At 46.7% G+C, this 24970-nt stretch overlaps 2 protein-coding genes across 2 annotated transcripts in view; both read right to left on the bottom strand.

The window, feature by feature from the left end:
* Nucleotides 1–4158: 4158 nt before the first annotated feature.
* Nucleotides 4159–24970, bottom strand: part of Dok5 (docking protein 5) — a 142331-nt gene continuing 121519 nt past the window's right edge. Inside the window, exons 7-8 of the mRNA XM_050153088.1 lie at nt 9818–9938; nt 4159–4640 (exon numbers count right to left, since the gene is read on the bottom strand). Coding sequence (XP_050009045.1) covers nt 4576–4640; nt 9818–9938 — 186 coding nt within the window. The 3' untranslated portion in view covers nt 4159–4575. The remainder of the gene's footprint in view (nt 4641–9817; nt 9939–24970) is intronic.
* LOC126508106 (60S ribosomal protein L34-like) lies at nt 16798–17220 on the bottom strand. The gene has a single exon (XM_050153089.1). It carries the CDS (start codon nt 17188–17190, stop codon nt 16837–16839), a length of 354 nt encoding a protein of 117 aa, XP_050009046.1. The 5' UTR covers nt 17191–17220; the 3' UTR covers nt 16798–16836.

Below are 24970 nucleotides of genomic sequence, written 5' to 3'. Positions count from 1 at the left end.
CCTGGCATTGGAGCTTGGACTTCACAAACTTCATACCTCATTCGTGCTCCTGTCGGGGCTAGGGAGTAAATACTGAGAAAATAAATGCCCAACCAGCTGATAAAGCAGGGTCCTTGGCCCTGTAGGGTTTCTAGTGTGAGCAATGCAAACATGAAAATGCCACAGATCTTCAAGCAGGAGCAATGAAGTCTTGGCAACATGTGGAGCAAAAATACATCCCGCAGTATCTGTGAACCTCAGCTACACCCGCTCTGGGAAGCAGAGGAAGCCGGTACCACCAAGAACCAAAGGCAAAGAGCTTACTGCTGCATTCAGGGGTGGAGGAAGGGAGGGGACCTGCAGGCTTTGATGGCTAGTGGTGGCTCAACACCTTCCTCAGCAGTAATGCGATCCTCACCTCCTCAGCCTGCCTTTCCCAGCTGCGCTCCCTCCAGAAGCTTCTCCTGGGTTTTCTCTTTCAGAAAAGAGCAGCGCAGGCAGCTTTGCACTTCAGGCATCTTGGGGCATCAAAGAGAGCCAAAGCAAGTCTCCTTATTAGTTGTTATGGCAACAAACACTGCAAAGGTACGGAAAATGCCACGCAGGTGACACTTGGAGAGCCGTAGCCACCACACATCTTCCTGGCCTGTGTGCAGCTGTACACACTGTCATCTCGGGACCTGGGTGAGGAAATTCTCAGTGCTCCTGGCTAGAGAGGAATCTGGGGGCTCTTCCCTGGGTCCTCAGATCAGACTTCGTATATATCCAGCTGATCTCACCCTTCCCCCCCCCCCAACCCCGTGAGTGTCTTCAATGAAACTCTAGCTGGTGGCCTTTGAGGCTAAGTTTATCTGATGCTGACAAGCCCTCACCATTTCAGTCGCCCATTCAGGTTCCTTTGAGAAGGTTTGGTAACATTTACTAAGTGCATTGGGATTATCTGGAGATGGGAGTCCAAAGGGTAGATTTGGGCTCCACCTCCATCCACTGAATGAATGTCCTGGCAATGGAGACAGTGTGAACGGCAGCACCTTCCTTTCTCACAGATTCAGCTAAGTGGTCACCAGCTGGACCAAATCAGAACAAATGATTCAAGGAGGTTGCGTTGAAATGAGCCAGCATGAACGGTCAGACCTCCACCCCAAAATTCAATCTGCAGATCCCAGCACCTCATTAGGAAAGGGAAATAAACGTGACGATGAAAACCTCAACACGTGTGTGTGTGTGTGTGTGTGTGTGTGTTCTAGCTCTAAGGAAAGATTTCTCTAAAAGTTGGAACCTTGGGGATGGGGAGATGGTTCAGCTGGCAGAAGTGCTTGGTCTACAAATGTAAAGACCTGAGTTTGAATCCCTAGAAGATATATAAAAAGCTAGGTGTAGTTGTGCGTGCCTGTAACCCAGCACTGGGGTCAGAGAAGACAGGTCACTGGGGTCAGAGAAGACAGGTCCCACGAGCTTCTGGTAGAGTGAGAGACCCCTGTCTCAAGGCAGTAAAGTCATAATGGTGGGAGAAGACACCACCCGTTCTGGCCCCACCATCTGTGTCCACGCACCCCACTCGTATCACACGCACGCACACACAAACTGTATCTCCTCTCTAATGTGCTTCCGCAGTAACAGAATATCCCTTCATATAAATGCACATTAGTTTTAGCGTCTTTTCCTGGTTTCCTGAACAACTGACTTAAATACTTTAAGCCCAGGAATTAGGCTTCTAAATTCAGGAGCGCAATGCACATAGTAACCTGGTGTGTGTAACAGGCGTGGCCACCAGTGAGTCTAAACTAACACTTAGTACCCGATTGAAGTCCAGAAATGCAAGCCATTCTGTCTAGTACTTCGTTTTTGTCTGTGTGTCTCTGCTTTCAAGGTAGGTGATTACGGATCTGGTTAGTTTAAGGACACTGCTTGAGACTGTGTGCCAGGATGCAGGAAAGTGGGGATGCTAACTATATGTACTTCACCGAGCTGCTGGAGGAAGTAAACAACCCAAAAGGACTAAAATGCTTACAATAGGAGCCAGGGCCAGAGTGCCCTAACCAAAGTCCCTTTCTTATCCACAGTTCTTTCCCTGAAGATCTCCAGAGAGACCTCGCTTGCTGCTAACTGTTCAGTACCACTTCTCTGCACGGCATTAGCTTAAGACTTGCTTTGGCAATTTCAACTTCATTAAAATTATAATTATTTCTTTCATTCCCTTTCCTTTATCTGCTTCTCAACTTAATCTCCTCATTGTCTGCCAAGGCCAAGGGAATCTGGGAGAATCGCTTATGAGACTGACTGAAAAGCAAAGGAAAAGAAAAGAAAAGCCAGGTATAGTTAGAAAAAAAAAAGAGCAGTAAGAGAGGCACTAAATGTACATGGCAAACCACATTTTTCAGGGATGAAGATGGATACATCCGGGAAAAGGAAGAGCAAACATGACATGACAAAAGGCTGCACAGAGCCCAGAGAACATAGAGAACACATTGAATGTGCAGAGAACACAGAGAATGTGCAGAGAACATGCAAAGAACCCAGAGAACATGCAGAGAACATGCAAAGAACCCAGAGAACATGCAGAAAACCCAGAGAACATGCAGAGAACATGTAGAGAACCCATAAAAAGTGCAGAGAACATGTAGAGAACCCAGAGAACATGCAGAAAACATGCAGAGAACCCAGAGAACATGTGGAGAACCCAGAGAACATGCAGAGAACACAAAAATGTGCAGAGAACATAGAGAATGTACAGATGCATTCTGGGGAGGCCCTCAGCACCAAGCAACCTCTGTGGCCCTGATCCACACATTGTTAGCTGAACTCAATACTCTCTCCTGAGATCTCTCAACCTCCCGAGAAAAGCCCAGACCAGTAGTGTCCTTGGGATCCCAGCTCTCTCCCACACAGCAGGTTTACCTGAGCAGGGCTGGATTTTTAACAAGGTCAAAGACACTGGGTTATATTTGGTGTCCGTCTCCCCTTTGCACCCTTCTAGAAAGGCTCAAACATTAATGGTATTTTTAAGGCTCCTGTGGGGGCCTCTACAATTTTCTGATATTCTAGTTAGTTATTTTTTCCCTTAAAAAATAATAACTTCAGAGAGTCCTGATGTGGAACAGCATGCATGCGAGGTAAATACTCTTCCCGTGTAGAAAGAATCCCATCCCGAGATATGCCAAGCTTCTATTTCCATCTGTCCTTCTCTTTCTATCTGTCCATCTGACACACATCTATCAGGGGTGCAGGCTGTGTGTCAGGCACAGCTCGAAAACTGGACATTGTAGTTGTCAGACTCAGAAAAGGAACACACAGACCATCAAGGTCAATTTGAATTTTAGATATAAAATGGACACTGTAAAACATAACCTGGTCCCACATGGTATTTGGACCCCACTTCCAGCATAAAAGCCCTGCTTACTGGAAGTTCAATTAGGAATCTTGCTTTGTATTTTACTGGCAACTGTTATTGGATAGAGCCGTGGTGGCGGGGTGTCCTTGCTTGCTTGTCCAGCCTTGCAGGAACATAGCTTCAAATACTTACAAGATTCAATTCCCTCTGGCATCTCCCCAGGGACACAGCCTGGGGAACAGGATGACCTTTTCTCTAGAAGCCCATCGTGCTTGGAGACCCCTGGGGCAGGTGCCACTTAGTTCTCTAATTACATCTTTGTTTCCTTGATGCCCTCCTCTGGAAGTAAAGTTCTTGACAACAGAACCTGAGTCCTGGAGCTCACATCCCCAGAGTCCAGCAGAGTTCTGGGAACTCATAGATTCTAGACCAGCTTAATGAATGAGCGAACAGCTGTGCCCACCTGCATCAAACACAACGCAGACCTCTGTCCCCACTGCAGCCCCCCCCTCCAGAAACACCAAGGATAGAGAAAATTATCACCAGAACCCAAGGACCACATGCATAGCAACCGTTGCTTATTTTAAAATGCCTTAAACCAACATTCTACTCCAAAGAAAGGCTTTTGAGTGGAGGGGCATTAAGGAGTATGAGGGACTGTCGCCTTAGGAAGAATATTAAAGGGTCCTTTGAAAGGACTCTTTAGCAAGAAGAATCAGTGAAAATGCTGATTTAACTCATTGAAAATACAGCCAAATAGGAGTTCGTGGATGCACCAGAGCCACACACAAGCCTCAGTCACTGAGGGATAGTGTGTGAAGAGATAACCAATGATGAAGAGGCATTTTATTGTCAATATCGACTGTCATACAGCTGAAACATTTACAAAGAAAATAGCACAACTCCACAAAAGGACAGACTCAGAGATGCGCAAGGGGTGGGGGTGGGGGCTTGTCTACAATAGAAAATCAGTCTGCAGCAGTGACGCTGACTCCTTCCGTCCAACTGTAAACACCGGGTGGGTCAATATTATCCAGCATGTTTTGGCGAGGCTAGGACCGTGTCTTTAAAAAAAGAAAAACAGGAGGGAAAAAAATATATATCTACATATGTTGTATTGTAGCATTTCCCATGGCCACACACATTAGCAGGACGCGAAGCCGCTCTTCCTCATTCTGCTCTCTCCCGGGCTGTCCCTCTGTGTCCTCCTGCAGGGTCTGTGGCTGGCGCAGCACAGACATACTAACAGCTCTTGGCAGTTGCTGTCAGTGCTCAGACCGGTAGGTGGGAAAAGTCTCTGTCCGATGAAGCTTCAGAGGGCTGGTGACATCTTTTACAAAAAGAATTAGAAAGAAGAAACCGTTATCGCTCAGGAAAGCCGGTGATCCTATTGGCTAGTAACACAATTGATTCTGTTTACCAGAATTCTTTCTTGGGGACGGTTTCCTAAGGTCACTTATAGTGATATGCAAATAAGCATCACTAGGGTGTGTGTGATTAACATATCATTTGCATTTGGCCTTTGCAGTCAGCTGCCTGTGGGCAGTCTGTTAGTAGTAACTACGTTAGTCCTTAAATGTTCGTGTGCAGTAGCGTCCTGGTTCTCAGCGGGAATGAGAGAGACATGCCGAGACTGAGGGGACTTTTGATGCAGGTGCTTTTTGCAAACCTGACTCGAAATGAGACCATATCATGCTTTTTCTTAGGTCATTGTTAAGACTTCTTTAACTTTCTCTACTTCAAGTCCAGTTTCCAGCCACGTGAACAAGTCAAAACGCTCCCCTTTCCAGTTAGCACAGAAATTGGCCCAGTTCCTCTATACAGGGCAGAGAGTAAGACTAACTGGATGCCAACAGCACCAAAGCAACCACAATGGAACACCATGGGCGAGCCTAGGAATTCCTGTGACGCATAATAAAGAAAATCAGGGATCAGCCTGGGCTGGAAGGGACCTGGGAGGACCCAAAGTTTATCCAGCCTGATAGCCATGATAGAAAACCAAGATGCTTTGCTGCCACCTGCTGGTGACGGGTGACACAATGGAGCATTTCACCTGGCTAAGCAGGTGGTCACACAGAGGGGGAACACATTCAAAACCACGTTGTTCTGAACCGCGGAGCCAAGAAGACAAGATTGCCGGTGCCAGGCGGCTCCAAGGCTTTCAGCTGACGATCAGCCCAGCCTGAGTCCTTAGGCCTCACCCCTTCCCTTTACCCTTCCCCTCACCCTGTCCCCTCTGACCCTGTACCCAGGTAGAAACATAGGTAATGACACACATAAATGGTTTCCCTCTCCTACAAGATGAAAGGGAACACAATTGTTCCACCCGGTTCTACTGAGAAGTAAGAGAACTGTGAGGTCTTTGTGACGGTAAAAGTTTGCCAAGTTACCTGAATCACAGCCCCAAATTAAAACAGATCTAAAGAGAACCAAGGGCCTGGGGCCAGTGAAATGGCTTCTTGGGAAACTGCCTCCAAGCCTGAGGATCTTGAGTTCAATTCTCAGCATGGTGGAATGACAGGGAAAATCCCAAAAGATGTCCTCTGACCTCTTCACATTCGTGCCGCCATTGCAAATGTCTCACACACACACACACACACACACACACACACGCATGCACACACACAAACACTCGCATACATACACACACCCAAATGTTTATCAAAAAGAGATACAATGGTTTAGACACTTGCAAGTCTCAAATCTGAACCCAAACCCAATTCCCGACCCACAGTAGAGACCAGGAATCCTTTCTCTGTTCCCAGGCAATTGGAACATGTTTTCCAGTCTCTTTGTGATGCCTACACTGCAATAAGGAAGCATAGTATCCACTGGAGGTTCTATAACTAATCATCCTGGCATGTCTTTATTACAATTTGGTATCAATTTCCTGCAGAGAACAGACAGCCTGGACATGGTATCCAGGGAAAATCCACAAGCAACTCCTTAAACTCCATAAGTTTCCAGAAAAACTGTTGCCAACCACATGGGGCAGGAGAAGGCCAGTGGCTAAACGGACTTGAAATCTGGGTTTGGCATAGGGACAGGAAAAAAGCTGGAGAGCTTTCTACCCCCTCTGTGCACATGCAGCCCACGAGAGATGATGGAAAGGTAGCACCGGGCCCTGAGTCCACACCTGAGCCCAGGACACTCTGGCCTGCCACAGCATGGCTGACTGGGGGTGGCCTCAGCCCGCTCTCAGATGAATTTCTTACCGCATGTGACCTTGACAAAGGTCCCACCTTCTATTTTGTCCCACCTCACTCACTTCAGGTCCCCCACAATCCTGAAGACATGAGTTGGAAGCCTGACTTGTCATCTTTCCCCAGGGCGCAGGACCTAGTCTGCAGCATCTCTCCTAGCTGCACACAGTGTCTGTAGGAGGGTCAGCATGCATATGCAGAAAACAACACAGATTCCCCAGCCTAGCCCGGGCTCCAACAATCTACCCTCCTAGGAATGGACAGGAGCCTGAACAGGCTGCACTCAGGCCCACTGGGCACTCTGATCTCTGCATGGGGGCCTCTGACTCACACTGGGCCAGGGTCTCTTCTCACTGCTAAGGATCCTGTAATGAAACAGCCAGGGGCTCAGAACACGGGTCCCTTGCCCATTGCTCCACTAACAGTCCCAGGATCCTCAGCAAGAATTGACCGCTGTGGGTCCCCAATCCTCAGTTCTTTACAACAGAGAGGATGAAGGTGAGGATGGGCCACTCTCGTCACCTTTAGCCATGGAGGTCCCCGACAGAAAAATGAAAATAAGGCTATAGGGTAGATTCCAACAGAGACACACCCACAGCGCCATAATCGGGTTTACTGTCTGAGGAGTGACCACAGCACCCTGTGTCTCCTTCTCTAAATTGTTTTTCTGTCTCCCAATAAGTTCTGGCGGGGGCGGGGCATTCTGAAAAATCCCGGAGCAACGAAAGGCTTTGACGCGGGAAGGGTGGAGCTGGCCAATGTGAATAATAGAAAGGAAACTGGGGCGCGCAAGAGAGGCTCCAGCAGAAGCCAGACACCCTGCAGCTCGGTGTGACACCTTCAGGCTGCTTCTCGGAGCTCCTTTTTCTCTGCGGCATTAGAATTAAAATAGCAGTCGAGTCCAGCACAGCTGTGCTCAGCACCCTCAACTCCTCACGTGCCGGCAAATCTTGACCACTGGCTCCCATCATCCAAGCCCTCTCTTCATGTGCCCCCCAAAACCTGCTCATTTCTGTCTCGGGACCTTTGCCTTTGCTGATCTGGCTAGGAAGAAGTTCTTTTCTTTATCTCCCTAACCCTCTGTATGGCTGTCTCTTCTGGATTTAAATTTTTGGGGGTAAATACCATGGATTCCAACAGCTCCCTGATCTAAACAAGACCCTCACGTAGCCAATAACTATGCCTCACGTTGTGTGAAGACTCTGTAGAGAGAGTGTAAACACACTCTCTGTTACACTCACGGCTGCCAGCTTTGAAGCCAGTGTCTACTGAGTTGTCATTCATGACTCTTCATTCCATGGCAAGCTGCCTGCGGGAGATACACGCCTGGGCAGGGGCCCCGGGCACGCCTGCCACCCAGCTTGGCGCTAGCATAAAGTATATATGTGCTGCAATAAACAGCCACTGGGTCATGAGTGTGTAGTGGATGAGAAGCCAAAACGCCAGCTCCTCTTTCATGGCTTTCTCCCAGATTGTATGTTAAAGGGGCCTTCATGCATTGGCTTTGTATTATTCTGATCATAGAAGACTGTTCCTAGAGGAAAACTGGAAACTGTGGTAGGTGCTGAGAAGATGAATTGAGTATACCTCCCTGAATGTAGCACACAAGTCAAAGCTAACACTCCCAGACGGAGCCTCTGATAATAAAACTCTATTCCCACGCTTACCAGCAGGGGGCACTCTAGGCCTAAATTTTAGAAAGTGAGGCTTGTTTTTCCCAAACCAGTGAGCTAAATCCTTCCCAGGTTTGTGTGATTCTTAGATTGACCTCTAGAGACGCCAGGAAACTTCAGCTTGAACTCCGTAGATGTGGGGGATTTGAGCAGTCAGCCCCTCCCCCTGTCTGTTCATCCAGGCACTCAGGTCCCAGGTAGTGAACACTGCAGGGAGAACAGGGAGTCATGAAGACTGGACAGGGCTTGGGGAAGTGGTTCAATTGTCAGGCTGCTTGCCTGTCATACACAAAACCCTGGGTTCCATCCCTCAGGCATGGGTATCCCAATCCCGGAAATGAGGCTATGGAGCCAAAAGCATCAGAAGTTCAAGGTCCTTCGTGACGACACAAGGAGTTTGAAGCTAGCCTGGGCTACATGAGACCCTGCCTCAGGAAGAAAGAAGACTCCCAGGTTTTCTCACATTCCACCTTTCAATAATGATGGTGACCCTACGTAAGACACAGAAGACAATAGGAAAAACCAGCTATGACAAGCCTGCCCTTCTGGACAGAGTGCTTCCCAGAAGCACAGTCAATACTAATAACGTAGCTACATGATTAAACAATGAAGTTCAGAGTGCGATCACTGTGTCTTCTCTCTGCTCTTGACTGTAGATCTATGCTGACCAACTGCTTGAGTTCCTGTCTTTACTTCCCTTAAGTAGACCACAGCTTGGAACTGTCATTTACAATGACACCCCGCCCCCATGTTTCTCTTGGTAGGGTATTTGTCACAGAAACAGAGACGAGTCCAAGAACCGAGGATCAGTCCAGCATGAGACCTTTCCAGGGCAGGGGCTGAGATACCATCCAAGCCCTGCAGCAAGGATGCGCCACACAGGTTTCTTAATCAGCTTAAGTATCGGTGAGATGAGCAAGCTAATTTCCTCGCTGTAAAACGTCAGAGGGCATATTTACAGGAACAAGAAAGGTCTTAAGTCCAGTGTTAAACTGGGAGGTCTCGTGATCTTCTGGTGAGCAGACCAATCAATGCCTTACTTCACAGGATTTCTTTCTTGAGAGGAATGGGTGGGATCTAAGTGAAGCCTGGCTCCCCTGCCCTGCCCAAGGGTCCTGAAGCAAAGGTCCCTACCAAGAGTGCTCAGGAGAAGCACCTGGGGCCTTGTTCAAGCTATAGGCTGGAGGAGTCCTCACCCCCTCCCATTTTAGAATGTCTGGGCAAAGTCCTGGAAAGTTGTACTAGCGATTCCCTAGTAACGCTGACACGTTAGTCTTGATCCCAGAGGGCTGCTTCCAGGCTCTCGCCTCTAGCCCTTGGCCAGACTCTCCATGGGGGTCCCTAAATAGACGGGTTGCTGAGCCACTTTCTGGTACCTCAGGTCCCAGGACTGCTGTGGCCAGGGGCCCAAGAATCAATATTTTAGACAAATTCCTGAGAACATCGTAATAGATGCAAACCTGTGGGGATCAGACATCCAGAAAGATGAAACATCCAGCATCCTAGGCCTCGGAGGAGGTCCTCAACTTGGGAGGTAACATGATAACAGACAACAGCTTAACCAGCCCCTCCTCGGAGCAGCCGGGCACGACTCCCGCCCCGCCCTCACTGCAGGTGCTGGGCCCGCTTACCTTGCAGGTGGTACAGCTGCCCTGTGCTATGCTGCCTCGTGATGTGCTGCCAGTAGGCACTGCGGGGCAGGGGTACCACGGTGTTCAGCGAGGCGGCCCGCTCACTCATCTTCATCTGGAGCTGTGATCAAAGAGAAGAGAGAGGAGACCTGAGTGAATGGGTGAGAGAGACACGCGGCAGAACCAGCTGTCCACACATGGAGGATCATTCACGGTAGTGGGCAGTCTCCGGCTTTGCCTGCTTCACAGTTCTGCGCTCCATCCCGTTGGCAACACCGACTTCCCTTTAAGGGCCACACTCCTGCTCAGCTCAACCCCTCTAGTCCTCAGCAGGTGACCTTCTCACCCATTCTGGGGTTAATGGGTCACCCAAGCCAGGCAGCCAAAATGACATAGTCCCCTGGGCTTTTAAATTTAAATTTTTAAAAATAAAATTTTAAAAATAAAATTTAAATTTTTAAAAATAAAATTTTAATTTTTTTAAAATAAAATTTAAAATTTAGTCTATTAAAATTTTTATGGACCAATCAATAGAGGTGAGCTAAGGATTTGCGGCAATTATTTTAGTTGCTTGATCCTCTGGGTGGAGAATAATTCCCAACACATAGTAGGTGTGCAAGGAATAGCTGCTGGCGGAAGGCACCTTCTCAGGGAGGGAGAAAGAGAAGCAGAGACTGTCTTGGAGGAACAAAGGAGGTGAGGGTGAACAGATGCAGAGAGAGCGAGGGCTAGACAAGCCTCACAGGGTCCCAGAGGCCAACCCCAGATTGCTCTCTCGCCTGAGCCTAGGCAGTTTCTTGACTCAAGCTGGTTTGAGTTGGACGATCCATTGGCAGTGTAAGAAAACAAAGCAACCCATTTGCTTGTCCAAGGCTCCTTCGCTCAACTGTCTTCTGTTCTAGGTACTGAGAGAGCAGAAAGGCCAGCACAGCACAAGAGTCCAGGATCTTAAGAGAAACCCAGTCCGCTCTGGCTCTGCCACAGCAGGGGGCTGGCCACATAGGAGGGAAACTTCAGAGAAAAGCAGTTAGAACCACATGCACAAAAAGAAGTGCGTGATGTGAAGCCATCCTCACACACCGTCCTTGCCTAGGAAAAACTAAGCATAGGGAAAGAGGCAGAGAGGATGGTGATAATGATGATGGTGGTGATGATGGTGGTGGTGGTGATGGTAGTGGTGATGGTGGTAGTGGTGATGGTGGTAGTGGTGGTGGCAACCGTAATGACAACGATGGTGATGAATAGTGGCAATGAAGACTGTGATGACAGTGAGACAGTGATGATGGTGATAATGATGGCAGTGGTCATAATGATGATGGTCATGAAGATAGTGGTCATGTTATGGTGGTCATGAAGATGGTAGTCATGAAGACAGTGGTCATAATGATGGTGGTTGTGAAGACAGTGGTCATAATGATGATGGTCATGAAGACGGTGGTCATGAGGATAGTGGTCATGATGACAGTGGTCATATGATGGTGATCATGAAGATGGTAGTCATGAAGATAGTGGTCATGATGATGGTGGTCATAATATTGATGGTCATGAAGACGGTGGTCATATGATGATGGTCATGAAGATGGTGGTGATGGAATTATGATGGTGGTAACAATGATGTCAGCCTGCTGCTAAGAGTGATGGTTATCTGCATTTTTTTTAAAAAATTAAGGTACTCTCTGTATGTATGCCTTCAGCCTAAGTGACTTCAAACATAATGTCGGTACATTCAATAAAACCAAATTATATTAAGTTTCACACCCAGGAGATCAAAACTCATTGCAGCTGATGAGACTTAACTTGCAAAAAAGACAAGCAATCACTCAAAGATAATTTAATTTACATATGTTGCTTTACTGTTGCTGGATTGAATTTCTGGTCCCTGTCATAACAGCATAGTTACCAAAATATGTCCCCACATGGCATTAGAAAGCACAGGGCTTCATGGGGGCAGTTTTCCCTAAAAATGGACTCTGACTCTGAGATCAAAAGGTGAGAAGGATGAGCACTAAGCCTGGATGAAGCTTCTGTGGCCTTTTCAGACCTCAACAGAAGTCCCCCAGAAAGAAAAGAGAAAGAAAACTCAACTGTTGACCAGTGGCATCTGGTGACATTCAACCTCATTTGCATGCAAACTGAGAGATGAAGAAAGGAAAAAGATGAATGGAGAGGACACCCTGGTGATTTGATTGTCTAACATAAGATTACATTTAATATAATAAAAATTTCAATATAAAAGAAAACCTTGGGAAATAGCAGTCATTTCAAATTATTTGCCACAGTATTGCAAATATATTTAGATGGCCCAGCACAATCTGGCGGTATTTTTAGAAAGCTTATTTATTTAACGACAAGAATGAAGTGACACTGGTATCATGTTTTGTAGAGAACAGCACAAAGCCTGGCTTCTTATTCCCCCATTGACCCTTTAGAAGAATACCCAATTCTAGGAAAGAATCATTTAAAAAAAAAACTGACCTTGGAGAAAAAAGACAAGAAAGGGTTTGTGTGCTGGACAATGTAAAACAACTGAATGGTCTTTTAAAGAGGAGAAGATTCTGGAAGTCACTTGGAGACCGTTTGAGAGGGGAAGGCTCCCTTGTTCCTCCATGCTTCCGCCAGTCACTGTAGCTCACGGAGGCGGACCTTCCACATCAGCTGTCAGTAACCATGTGCATGACTGACAGGAATACCAATTAGCAGCCGTAGTGCAGGGTTGCCTTTGGGTGGATGGAGAGAATCAGAGCCTTCTCCTTTATAAGACACTCACATACTCTTGTATCGTGTGGCTGATTTTGACCGTCTCTCTAATACTTGCACATTAAAAAGTAAGAATCACCTCCAGCATTGCAAAACAAAAAGAATTTCTGCTAGGATGGGACAATGGCATTCCCAGAAGACATCCATCCACAAAAGCATGGAAGCATCAGGTTAGAGGAAGGCCACTCAGAGCCATATGCTCATGTGCAGACACAGTCACTGTACAGTGAGGCCCAGCTTGGGCAGTCCATAAAGGCTGTACCAGGTTTACAAGGGGCTACAGAACACAGAAAAAAAAAAAAAACATTGCTTGGAAATGTCAGGTCTTAGTTTTCTTGTTGCCGTGATACAAATACACAGCTTAAGGAAGAAAGTGTTTACTTTAGCTCATAATGCAAGATATATACCAATAGTGTGGAGAAGTCAGGGAGGCAGGACTTGACATGGCTGGTCACACCAAATTCACAGTGGGGAAGCAGGGATATGAAGGCTGTTGCGGCTTGGCTCACGTTCTCCTTTTTATAGTCTCCAGGATCCTTGCCCAGGGAATGGTGTCGCCCACAGTGGGCAGACCTCCCCACCTCAATACAATAAAGTTAACACTCCAGCAGACATGACCAGAGGGCCAATTCCTGGGAGATTTTAGAGTGCCGGCTTGACACTAGCCACACAGTTAGAATGAGGAGGTCCAGATGATAATGGCAGAAGCAATATTTCCAAAGGCAGGCACCAGTGGATGGGTGTCCACATGCTCAAGATTGCCTGGTGTGGGCACATTCCTCTCCTGGGTAGCCCTGTTCCTTGCTCATCCCCCATTTGTCAAGCACTATTGTCTGAAGTAGTCATCAAAGGGCTTTGTCTCAGCCACAACTGACTTCCCTTCTTTAGAGAAAAGTCCTGTGCAAAGCTGCCCAGCCTCAACACTATTAGAGATCTTTCTCTAACTTACCCAGTGCACCTGAGCTCCACGGGAAGGGAGACACAGTGAGAGAGGGAATGAGCTGTATACCCTAACTGAGCCGTGCACGTATACCCATCTCTTCTAGCACACGCTTCCTGCTGTCTATAAGAAACAACAGCCAGAAGGAAATGGCACTCCTTCCGTGTATATACAGTGGATAAGTCAATCATGAAGTATCCAAGTTGGAAGAACCAGTCCAGGCTCCCAAATTAACCAGTCAAAGAGCCAAGTGTCTCCAAACAAACAGAGCAGCTTCTTAGAGGGGGTGTTGTCGGCTCACTTAGACTCACTCACGTCCCGTACCCTCCCCACCTACAACACTCAGTCCAGCCACTTCCACCCACGACCGGACGCTATCACAAGTGCTCTTAAGCCTGAGGGTCCTCCCCATCTCTTGGCTCCTCGATGCCCATGTGCCCTCCTGGATCTCCTCTTCCCTCCACAGGGTTAGGCAATCCGACCTCCCTCAGCGATCTGGTCTTGCTCTGGTTGTTTCATCCTTTCGCTAGCACACGTCAAGTGGTCTGAAGCCTAACGCAGACCACAGATTCCTGGGAAATAGGGAGGATAGCTTTAATTTTAGGGTCTGTAGCACCCAGCTGGGGACTTCAGGGGCTGAGTGATTGTGTGATAGATGAAAGAAGAAACAGATGTGCAAATGGATGAAGCGTATACCGAGGAAGAGTTTTCAAAACTAAATCCCAGGAATCCCAGCAAGCGAGAGGGTAGTGTTCCTGAATACTGAACTCATGAGGCACACTGGGTTTAGGTTAAATGAAAAGGGCTGTCACTGGCTGGGGTGGGGACATCACACTCACGCTCTATTTTATTTTGCCATTCAGGTGAGGTGCTATGAGCATGCGTGCAGTCATTTAGGGCAGGCAGGTAGAAGGCGACTTCAGCTCTGCGCATCTATTCAGCAGAGTTAGGACAAGATCCCGTCGGGCAGGGGAGACAAAGCTTCCTAAAGTCAATCATGCACCAACTTGGCACTCCCACACCCCAGCATCCCTTATGCCACAGGAAAGCATGAAGGGCTATTTCTAAACCAGTCGAAGAGAGCCCTGATGCTGGGCGGTGCTCTGAACTACTCAAGGCAACCATGGTGTTTTGAATGTACTAAAGGTACCAAGCTGCCAGGAAGAATTCCCTGTTCTTCCAGATCTCTTGTCCCACGTTCCATGCAGTCAATAAACCATAAACAAAACAACAAAATTATCAGTAGAGGCTGGATAGGTGGCTCAGCGGTTAAGAGCACAGGCTGCTCTTGTAGAGGACCTGGGTTCAGTTCCCAGTACACATGGTAGCTCACAACGATCTGTAACTCCAGTACAGTGGGATATGGTGCCCTTTTGAATATACAGGCAGGGAAAGCACCCATACACATAAAATAAAATAAATAAACTTTTAAATTATGAGACTGTCATAAAAAACAAAAGCAGACAATGCAGATGATCACATGTGTAAACCCAAAATAATTGTATTTGATGAAAGAAACAACTATAAATCACATCATATTTCTATATTTCCATTTATATGAAATTCTCAGGAGAGGTGAGTCCCTGGGGGAAGTAGATATGCCTGGTGCACAAAGGACACGGGGTTTCCTTAGGAGACGGGACTGTTCTGGAGTCAATAACAGTTCTGAATATAAAGTGACTAACTACATAGCTTTAAGGGGTGTGCGCCTATGCTGTGCATACAGAGATGATACAATATGTTCCTGTCTCAAGGAAGCTGCCACCAAAGTCACAACTCCATTAGCTGTGCCTACCATACAAGTTGCTAAAGAAGCACAAGACTGTGGGTTGGTGCTTAGCCTCCCATCAAGCAGCCTCAAAGACACCAAGAGCCTAAACACTGTCTCACCATCTGACACCATGACATGACCTTGCCATCTGTAATGTTCAGACTAGAGTATAGTACAACCAAGTTACCTCCAAGAAAAGAAAGCTGAAGAAATACAATCTCATAAGGTTTTACAGATGTTTACAGTATGCAGCCCACAGGCCCTGGGTTAGACACGTCTTCTCTGGAGACCTGAGTGGTTGTTGGTCAGGTTATGAAAGATTAGTGATAATGCCTTAGCGAAGCCATTAAGAATCCTCCCAATGCTTGTAGTCAAGAAGGGGCTGTATCCCAAGGTCTCCTCCTATACTAAGAAAATCCTATCAGCCTCCTGAGAGAGAAAATGTTCTAATGATCAGGCTACTCAGCACCCATACGACCTGGAAGGTAATGGCAGCTGACCTCCCCACTCCACAACCCGCCAACATTTTTGGACTCTGGATTCTTCCTTCCATCTTACTGACAGGAACTCAGTCCCCTTGCCTTTTGTGAATCTGAGCCCAGAGGTGAATGGTGGCAGAAGCCTTAGCTGTAATCCTGCCCCCATATTGCCTGGCTCCCCAATCCCTCTGCTTATGCAGACGAGCTGTATTTGGTGAATTGAAACGCTGTTGGATAATCCTCTTGTACGCTGTGAATATCCACTGCTCTCACTGGTTGATGATAAAGCTGATCTGGCCTATAGTCAGACAGAATATAGATAGTGGGGAAGCCAAATAGAGATACAGGGAGAAAGAAGGGCAGAGTCGAGGAGACATGAGCCAGCAAAATGCAAGCAGACCAGTAAAAGCTCTAGCCCCATGGCAATACATAAATTGATAGATATGGATTAATTGTAAGAACTAGTTAGTAATAAGCCTGAGTTATCAGCCAAACAGTCTGAAATTAATATTAAGCCTCTGTGTAATTATTTTAAAGTGGCTGTAGAATGGGGCTGGACAGAGAAACCTCTATTTACAATGGAACAGCAAGGCCAGCAGTCAAGCCTGCTGCAGTCAGTCCAAGGGAACACAGGTCATGTTGTAACCTTGGTCTGCGCCTACACAGAAGCAAATGTGTGTCATCACCTCGGCGACCCCTTCTGACTCAAGGTCCTGAAATCATCCTTATTATATTAACTGACTTCCCTTGGTTGCAGCCAGAAGAAACCCAAACAGGACTCTGGCAGTGACCAATGCATTTTAAACAATATTAATATCATCATTGTCCATCAGTTCAACTTCGTCCAGAAAGGATAAGACCTGGATACTGTTGGACAGGAGGACTCAAATGAGTCAGGAGCCGTATCTGTACCTGTACACGTTTTCCAACTAAGAGACCCCCAAAGTTTACATAATTCTTTTTCTTCTTTTTGTTCTTTCTTTCATTCTTTCTTTCTTATATCCCTTGCTCCCTCCATTTCTTCTTTTTTTTTTTTGACCAAGCCTTGACCTTTATTAAAAAATCCGCACGTTTATTTCGCTTTCTGACTCTGCACTTGTGCCTTCAACACTTTCACAACAATTTTCTGCTCCTCAATAAGGAAAGCCCGCTTGATCCTGTCACGGACACACTTGGCACACATGGAGCCACCATAGGCCCGGCTGACATGCTTCTTTGTCTTCGACAATCTCATGAGGACTTTCAGTCTCACAGCACGAACCCCTCGGAGTCGGCCTGGGCACACACCGCACGCTGACTTAGGTGCTTTTCCAACCTTCTTGGTGTAAAGGTAAACAATCCTGTTGCCAGGGGTTCGAGACAGCCTAGTTTTGTTGGAGGCTGTGTTGTAGGAGAGCCTACGACGGTATGTCAAACGCTGGACCATCCTGAGTGCCTCTAAGCACCGTCCCCGGAAGAGGCCCTCCATTTCTTCTTTTAAGACAGAGTCTCATGGTGGCCTCAAACTCACTATGTGGTTAAGCATGACCTTGAACTCCTGGTCCTCTTGCCTCTACCTCCTAAGTGCCGAGGTTACAGGCATGTGCTACCTACCACACCTGGTTTATATGGTGCTGAGATCAAGCCCATGGCTTTCTTCATGCTCAAGAGGTACTCTGCCAACTGAGATACATCCTCATCCAAGCTTATGCAATGCTGATTACAACCTCCACTATGTGTGCATGTGCTGTGCATGTATGTGTCTGTATCATGTGTGTGTGCATGTGTGCATGTGGGTTTATAACAAAGCTTCCAGACATTTTAAACATAAACTATAGCAAAGTTGAGTAAGATGAGACAACAGTCTGAGAGAGGAAGGGAGGGAGACGGGAGGAAAGGAGGGAGGGGAGTGGGAGGAAGGAAAAGAAGAACAACTCTCAGATATCCCCTTTTCTTCTTTCATACTTAGCTGTACAGATCTCTGGGAACTCCCTGTTCTGGCCATTGGTGTCTCTTTTCCATGCATTTTCTTATCCAGGACACAATGAGATTCTCTCCCATTTATCCCTCTAACTCCACTCCCCCTGCCCTGGTTAGTTCTGTTGTCAAACTGACGCATGCAGGGACAGGGAACCTCAGCTGAGTAATTGCCTCCATCAAATTAGCCTGTATAGAATTTTTGGATTGCTGATTGACATAGCAGGGCCCAGCCTACTGTGGGTGTTCAATCCCTAGGCAGGTGGCCTGAACTGTATAAGAAAAAGTAGGTGAATATGAGCCAGGAGTGCACAAGTAAACCTTGCTCCTTCGTGGCCGTTGCTTCAACCACTGCCTGCAGATCCCTGCTCTGAGCTTCCCTCAGTGATGGATTATAACCTGTAAGCCAAATAAACCTTTTCTTCCCCCCAAGTTACTTTTGATCAGGATTCAGTCACAGCAACAGACACAGGCTACAAAAACAGAATAGAACAGATAGACTAAAACGTTTCTGAAGCTCTTGGTGTACTTACAGAACAATTTGCAGAAACGGAAGTGAACTTAAGACATTGCAGCATGCTTAGATTCCATTCCTACCCCAAAAAGTCTTTATATACTCAAAGACAACTCAGTCTTTGGATGGGAAACTCTTTTTCCTGGCAGTGAGAAGGGGAGAGTATTCCAATATTTGTGATATTCATGGCCTGTTCCTAAGACTTGCGATATATTGTGTTCTTTCACACAATTGCTCTATTTCTGTCATGTTTAGGAACACATCTAAGACAGATTTTAAATCACCTGCAAGCAAACAACAAAAAGAGATAAATAAAGCCTGTGAACATGCTGGGTTATTATTGTCTTTCTTTTGTAAAAGGTGAATATATAAGAGCTAAGGAGATGGCTCTGGTTGCTGTTCCAGAGGTTCTGGGCTCAATTCCTAGCAACCACATGACAACTCATAACTGTCTGACTCAAGACCCAGGGGATATTCTGCCCTCTTCTGGCCTCTCCAGGCACACAAACATACATTCAGTCAAACACTCATATACATATAAAGTTCTTTTGCTAGCACCCATGTTGAGCAGCCAACAATTGCCTGTCACTCAAGCTCCAGGGGATCCAACACTTTCTTCTGGCCTCCCTGGCCAACTGCAAGTGCCTGTGCATCCCCCGCAGAGACACACATGCATACATATGGTTAAGAACGAAATAAAATGTGTGTGCATAGCACATGTGTGATACAAAACAGATGATAAAGAGGTGCAGTTATGGCAGGTGCATGTTATTCAGCACATACTTGTCCTATCACTTTTGAACACTCTTGTGTCCTGTGCTTACACCACAGCCCACACCTAGCACAGTAAATTAGCTGCTGTTGTATAACCATTTTTACTTAGCAGATGAGACACTGGATTTTCACATGACCTGCTCTCCTTTCTAGCACCTCTTTTCTTGCTGATTCCACCCCCCACCCCGTTTTCATTCAGAGAGTCAATATAGAGATGATTGTTCCAATTTGACCGATTTTCAAATGGGTTTAAACTTTAATTTTAATCAGTACATTAAAATGGTTTTCGGCTGACTCAAAAATTACTTTTAAATGTTGCCGCTATATCACAAAAGCAATGAGTTGGTGATTTCATTTTTGTTCTTAAAGAGCTCACCTTCAGGTTACTGTGCAATAGACGAATCTATAATCATCAACAAGAAAAGAGGTGAGTCTTCAGGAAATTACAGAAAATGAATTTGAAGGTAAGGAGTAGCAAATTACTACCTAGGCTACAAGTGACAGTTTGTCACCGGAATGAATTTAAATACTGTATAGCCATACTCTGTGCTTCCTAAATGCTAAATGTGTGTTCATAACAGCAATCTGTCTGTCTATCCTTCTATCTATCTATCTATCTATCTATCTATCTATCTATCATCTACCTATCATCTATCCATACACACATGTACATATACATATTGTATATATACATACGTATATGTGTATATATGTATATGTGTGTATATGTATGCATATATATGTATAGATGTACACAGACACAGACACACACATATATATATATATATATATATAGAGAGAGAGAGAGAGAGAGAGAGAGAGAGAGAGAGAGAGAGAGTTAGTCCCTGGCAATGGCATCAGATAGCTCTCAGGGGGTGTTAGAATCTTTGAGTGTATCCCCTGCAGGTACTCAGACAGTCTCACATTTGTGGGATGAATTAATTTATTAAGAAACCTAAGGCCAGTGAGCTGTGGGAGGTAACTAAACATGGGAGAGATGCGAGGAGATACACTGGGGGGGGGCACGTTCTTCGGCATTATCCATATTTTACGCGTGTCTGAACTGAAATGAACGTATCTTGGAATAAATCCTGCCCTTGCCCACATGTACGCCATCCGGTTTCCTGGCTGAAAGGACTTGATAACCCTGAATAACACACTGAGGGCCCAGTAGGGACTGTCTCACTCCCAGGAAGAAGAGTCCTGCTCCTGGTCCTGCTCCCAGGAAAGGGCTTCAGAGGACAAGAGAAAAGGACATCAAAGGACAAGATGCCTTTGCATCCCACATGGCACGGCAGTGTGCCAACCTCCCCCCCCCATGCCATTTCCATCCCTGCCATCCACTCTCCTCCACAGAACACTAGCAAATAAAACCAGAAGTTCAAAGCTGCTACAACCGGGTTCTCAAGGAATCCAAACATATTCTCAAGTCTAATCTGGAAGGGGAGCCTCACTTATCTCTGGGTTTGGAACTGGATCTTAAATATCAGTTTACTTCTGCAGAATCCAGACCAAATGGCCAACCTCAAATAAACCAAGAGTCTCACACAAGGGGTTTTCTTTAACAGGCACTGGAAACCAAGTGTGTGCTCTTGTATCATAGCCGACGAACCTACATTTCTGATGCTCGTCCAATTCCCTAGCAGATTCTCACTCACGTGTGCCATAGGCTATCACTAATGCATATCATAGAGTTGGGTCTGGCATTGTGGGCTGAGATAAATACCCTTACTGCTTTCTTCCAGGTTCTTCCCCCTGAAGAGGCAGGGTCATTCAATAAATACAGATGTTAACTGCTGGTCTAAGCGACAGCAAGCAATTCTGGAACCCAGGAAACGCAGATAATGCTAAACAATCTTCCCGTCTTTGTGTGGCAACCACATGGTGGTTGAGAATAGGGGTCAGTGGAGAGATGGCAAGAGGCAGAGATGAGCATACCGACTCTTCGGGGCTCTCTCCTCCCTCTGCCGGCTTAGGTGCTAAGGGGCACTAGCAGGAAGGACCAAGAGCTTGGCAATGAGAAAATGCCCAACCTGCTCTTGATTCCCTAAGCACACAAAACATCATGAACATTGACGGACAGTATGCCGGCAAGCACTGGCACGTATCACTGTATTTAACCAAGTGGGAAACTGCCCAAGCTGGCACTCTGCCGCCTACTCAACGATGTGCGCACAGAAGGAATCCTGCGTCTTCCTGTGGGCTTTCAGCCCTGGAAAGTGTATTAAAGCGTGAAGCCCGAGCTCTCTGCAGCTCCGGCTCAGCTCTCCATGTTTGAGGAGAGCACATTGGCCCCACTCTCCCAAGAACTTGGGGCTACAACCCTGCGCCATTAATCCTGGCTACATGTGTGTTCCTTAACAAGATTCAGGAGTTTCTAATCAAGGAAGAGTGTGGAAAACGAGACCCAGGCAAATAACAGGAAGAAAGAAAATGTAGGACTGAGCGTGCATACGATCATCATTTTGCAGTTAGTTAAATTTTACATGCACGTGTTTATGTAAAATGCATTAAATGAGATTTAAAAACCAGCCCCTCACTCCGAGAAGGGTTGAGAAAATGGAGAGAGGGAGAACGCGTGCAGGCTTGCAGCAGAGAACCAGCTGGAACCGCTTGCTCCGGCTCTAATCACCACTCTGGCCAAGCGAGCTGTCTGGCCCAGTGTTCTGCCTGCTGCTCCCTCCCCCAGCCCCAGCTCTATGCGTGGATTCTGCACTCTGAGAGCCACAGTTCATTCACCCACTCAAAGTACGCATTTCTTTACTCTGGGCAGGCACTGCACTGGGGCTGAAAGCCTGACTTTCAATAAAAGACCATTTCTCTGCTCCTCTGTGCATGACAGGCGGCTGCAAGCCCAGCATCAGCCGTGCCATGGTCTGTTTCCACAATGGCAGGCACTGCTTTCTCTACAAAGAACAGTATGTTCCCTCTGGAGCAGTACTCTCCTTCCAGAGAGCAAAGGTCTCTAGGGCACACTTTTAAACCTAGTGCCTTCGGGATTCCAGGCACATAGTAGGCACTTAATATAGAGGAAGTGTATGCTAAGTGCTTGATGAAGGAACTGACCAAATGTGAACGCTTCAGTAATCTGGAGAGATATTCTATCGTTTGCTTTCCCAGCATGCCCAGTCTTAGGTAGTGCTGGGAGTTGAGCACAGGGCTCCTATATGCTGGGCAAACATTCTACCCACTAGCTACATCCCGGCCCCCAGATGAGGGGAGAGAATAGTAGGGTACTACTATTCAGTATAGACAGCTTAGGCTGTTTTTTTTTTTTTTTTAATTTACTAGGACTTGGATAGCACTACTCAGAGAATCATTGCACCTAACCAGGTACATACTGATGTCACTCTGTACCCCTTGTGTTTCTCGTCATTTTGACAGTCTTGGTGAGTGTATCTATCACAGCACAGAGGCATGGTAGCAGAAGCGACTCAATCCAGGGCAGGAAAAATAGATGGTAGACCACCTCACATACTGGGTGGATCAGAGAGCGGAGAACAAAACTGAGAACAAGACTGAGTTATTACCTTCAAAGACTCTAGGCCCAGTGAGATTGCCTTCACTATGCAGGCTCCACCCCCTAACGGTTTCACAACTGACCAAACAGGGTCCTCAGCTGGGACCAAACAGTCAAACATGTGAACCTTTGGGGACATTTCACATCAAAGCACATCACCTACTTTAGAGTGTGGGAGGCAAGTACAAGGGAATAACTTGTTTGAAGATATCACAATGGGTAGATGAAGGTACAGTCAGGATTGAAGAGATGGCCCCCGATGCCAGAGCTACAGTTTATCCCATGATCTTGTCCCTCTTTCATAGATCCTGAAACTGGACCGGGGCGATGCCTCTGTCAGTAAAGTACGTATCTCAAGTGCATGGAGACCCGAGTTTGATCCACAGAATCCATGCAGACTGTGGGCTGTGGTGGCTCATAGTGCTTAAGGGAAGATGATAGGATTATCACTGACCAACTAGTCTTGCCTAGTAAGCGCCAGGCTGATGAGAGACCCTATCTCAAAGGAGGTGGGTGGCGGCATTACTGAGGGTGTCATCTGAGGTTGTCCTGCTGTATACACACACACTACATACACTGCACACTTGCTACACACACTACATACACTGCACACACACTAAATACACACTGTACACACACTACACATACACAGTGCACACCCACACACACACTATCCTGAGGATATCATGAAGACCCTAAAAGATGATTGCACAGCAGGAATCTGAATTCCATTTTCAAAGCTTAGAGAAATGGCAACTGGCCAACAATGTCAGCTGCTGAGAGATCGGGCTATTCCTGCTGTCTTAGGAACAAGCCATGAGGACTCATGCGCCTCATTGCCTAGGGAACCTGCTTCCAGCCTGAAACTCTCTATCAGCAAACACAGGCTCTTCTTTCCTGGCTCGTAATGGGATCACGCTCTTCACAGAGTACTGAATCCCGGTTACACCTCTGACCATGCTCAGTGGAAACCACCACAGGAGATGCCTTCGCACCTCCTCTTGTGGCACTTGAAGTGAAAACAAGGATGTTCTTATCCTCAAGAGGCTCCAAAGATGTCATAAGCCCTTATTGAACTGTCTAGAAAATACAATATTTGGAAGGAGGGAAGGGAAGGAGAGGTGAAGGAGGGGGAATTGGAGAGGGCTGGAGAGACATCGGCCTTTAAAGCATGGGCTCACATGCAGGAGATGAGCTTGATCCCAGAACTTAACTGAAAAAGAAAGCCATGGAAGAAAATAGCATGAAGGGGCATGCCTTTAATCTCCATGCCGAAAAGGAAGGAGCAGGCAGATCCCGGGCAACTGGACAACCCAGGGTGGACTGAGGAGCTCCAGGCCAATGAAGAGGCCCCACCCAAACAAAACAACAACAAAAATAACCAAGGTGGTCAGTGCATGAGGAAGGATAGTCAAGACTGACATCTGCCTCGACACATATGCTCACACGCATGCCGCCCAGGCCTGTGGATATATATGCCCACAAAGGCACAGAAAAGTAAAGAAGGAAAGGGAGAAAAAAAGAAAGGAGGGAAGGGAAGGGCGAGAAGATGAGGATGGAAGGGAGGAGAGAGGGAAGAAGGAAGGGAGAGGAAGGGAGGGAGGGAGGGAATGAGGAAGGAAGGAAGGAAGGAAGGAAGGAAGGAAGGAAGGAAGGAAGGAAGGAAGGAGGAAAGAAGGGATGGGGAGTAAGGGAGGGAGGGAGGGAGGGAGGAAGGAAGAAAGCAAGGAAGGAAGGAAAGAAGGTTGGTTGGTTTATTTCCTGCTTTAAAAAAATAAGAAAAGATAAACCTTGCCCAGGACACATGACCTGGTGAGCAGGAAGCTGACTGAGACAAAGTCTCCATTGTGGCTTCCAGCTCTGACAAGCAGACTGCTTGTGAAATCAACCATTTTGGGCCAAATTGCCAAGTGGCGCTCTCTGCCACGCACCAGATGCACTCCAATGGTTATTTTCATGGGGAATGAAAGTGATTCACATCAATTTATTCAGAGCCATATGAGTCCTCAACCGCATGCATAAAACACAGCCATTGCTCCCTTGATTTCGGGAAACTGTTTGCCTGCTGACTGAAGAAACTTTCCCCACCTGCCCTTTGGAGGAGGCATCATTAGGGACCGGGCATCCCACACCTTTTAAAGCAGACCTGCTAGAGCCTCACCCTTTCAGGGGCATTGGGAGAAAGTAAATTTGGTATCTAGCTTTATTTAGCGGGGTTGTTTATTCTTCTTCCTTCTTTTTTTTTTTCTGTTTCTAACGTAATATTTTGCCCATCCAACAAAACACTGAGTCTTGTTGCATACACCGAGTTCCTGACAGAGAAATGGGACCTTGTCCTTGGCAATTAGAGGTTTGTGGATTTGCGCATCGGCCAGTGTTTTTAACGGAAGGCTTCTAAAGTTAGTGCATCTATCAAGACTGGAAGGGTTGCACGGTTGTTAA

This window comes from Alexandromys fortis, unplaced genomic scaffold (genome assembly GCF_014885135.2).
Source record: "Alexandromys fortis isolate MF-2015 unplaced genomic scaffold, M_Fortis_MF-2015_v1.1 scaffold_81, whole genome shotgun sequence".
Taxonomy (NCBI): domain Eukaryota; kingdom Metazoa; phylum Chordata; class Mammalia; order Rodentia; family Cricetidae; genus Alexandromys; species Alexandromys fortis.
This window is presented reverse-complemented; position numbering and strand designations above follow the sequence as displayed.

Excerpts from the sequence above, each read along its gene's own strand:
- LOC126508106 (XM_050153089.1), bottom strand. The coding sequence starts at position 17,190 with ATGGTCCAGCGTTTGACATACCGTCGTAGGCTCTCCTACAACACAGCC.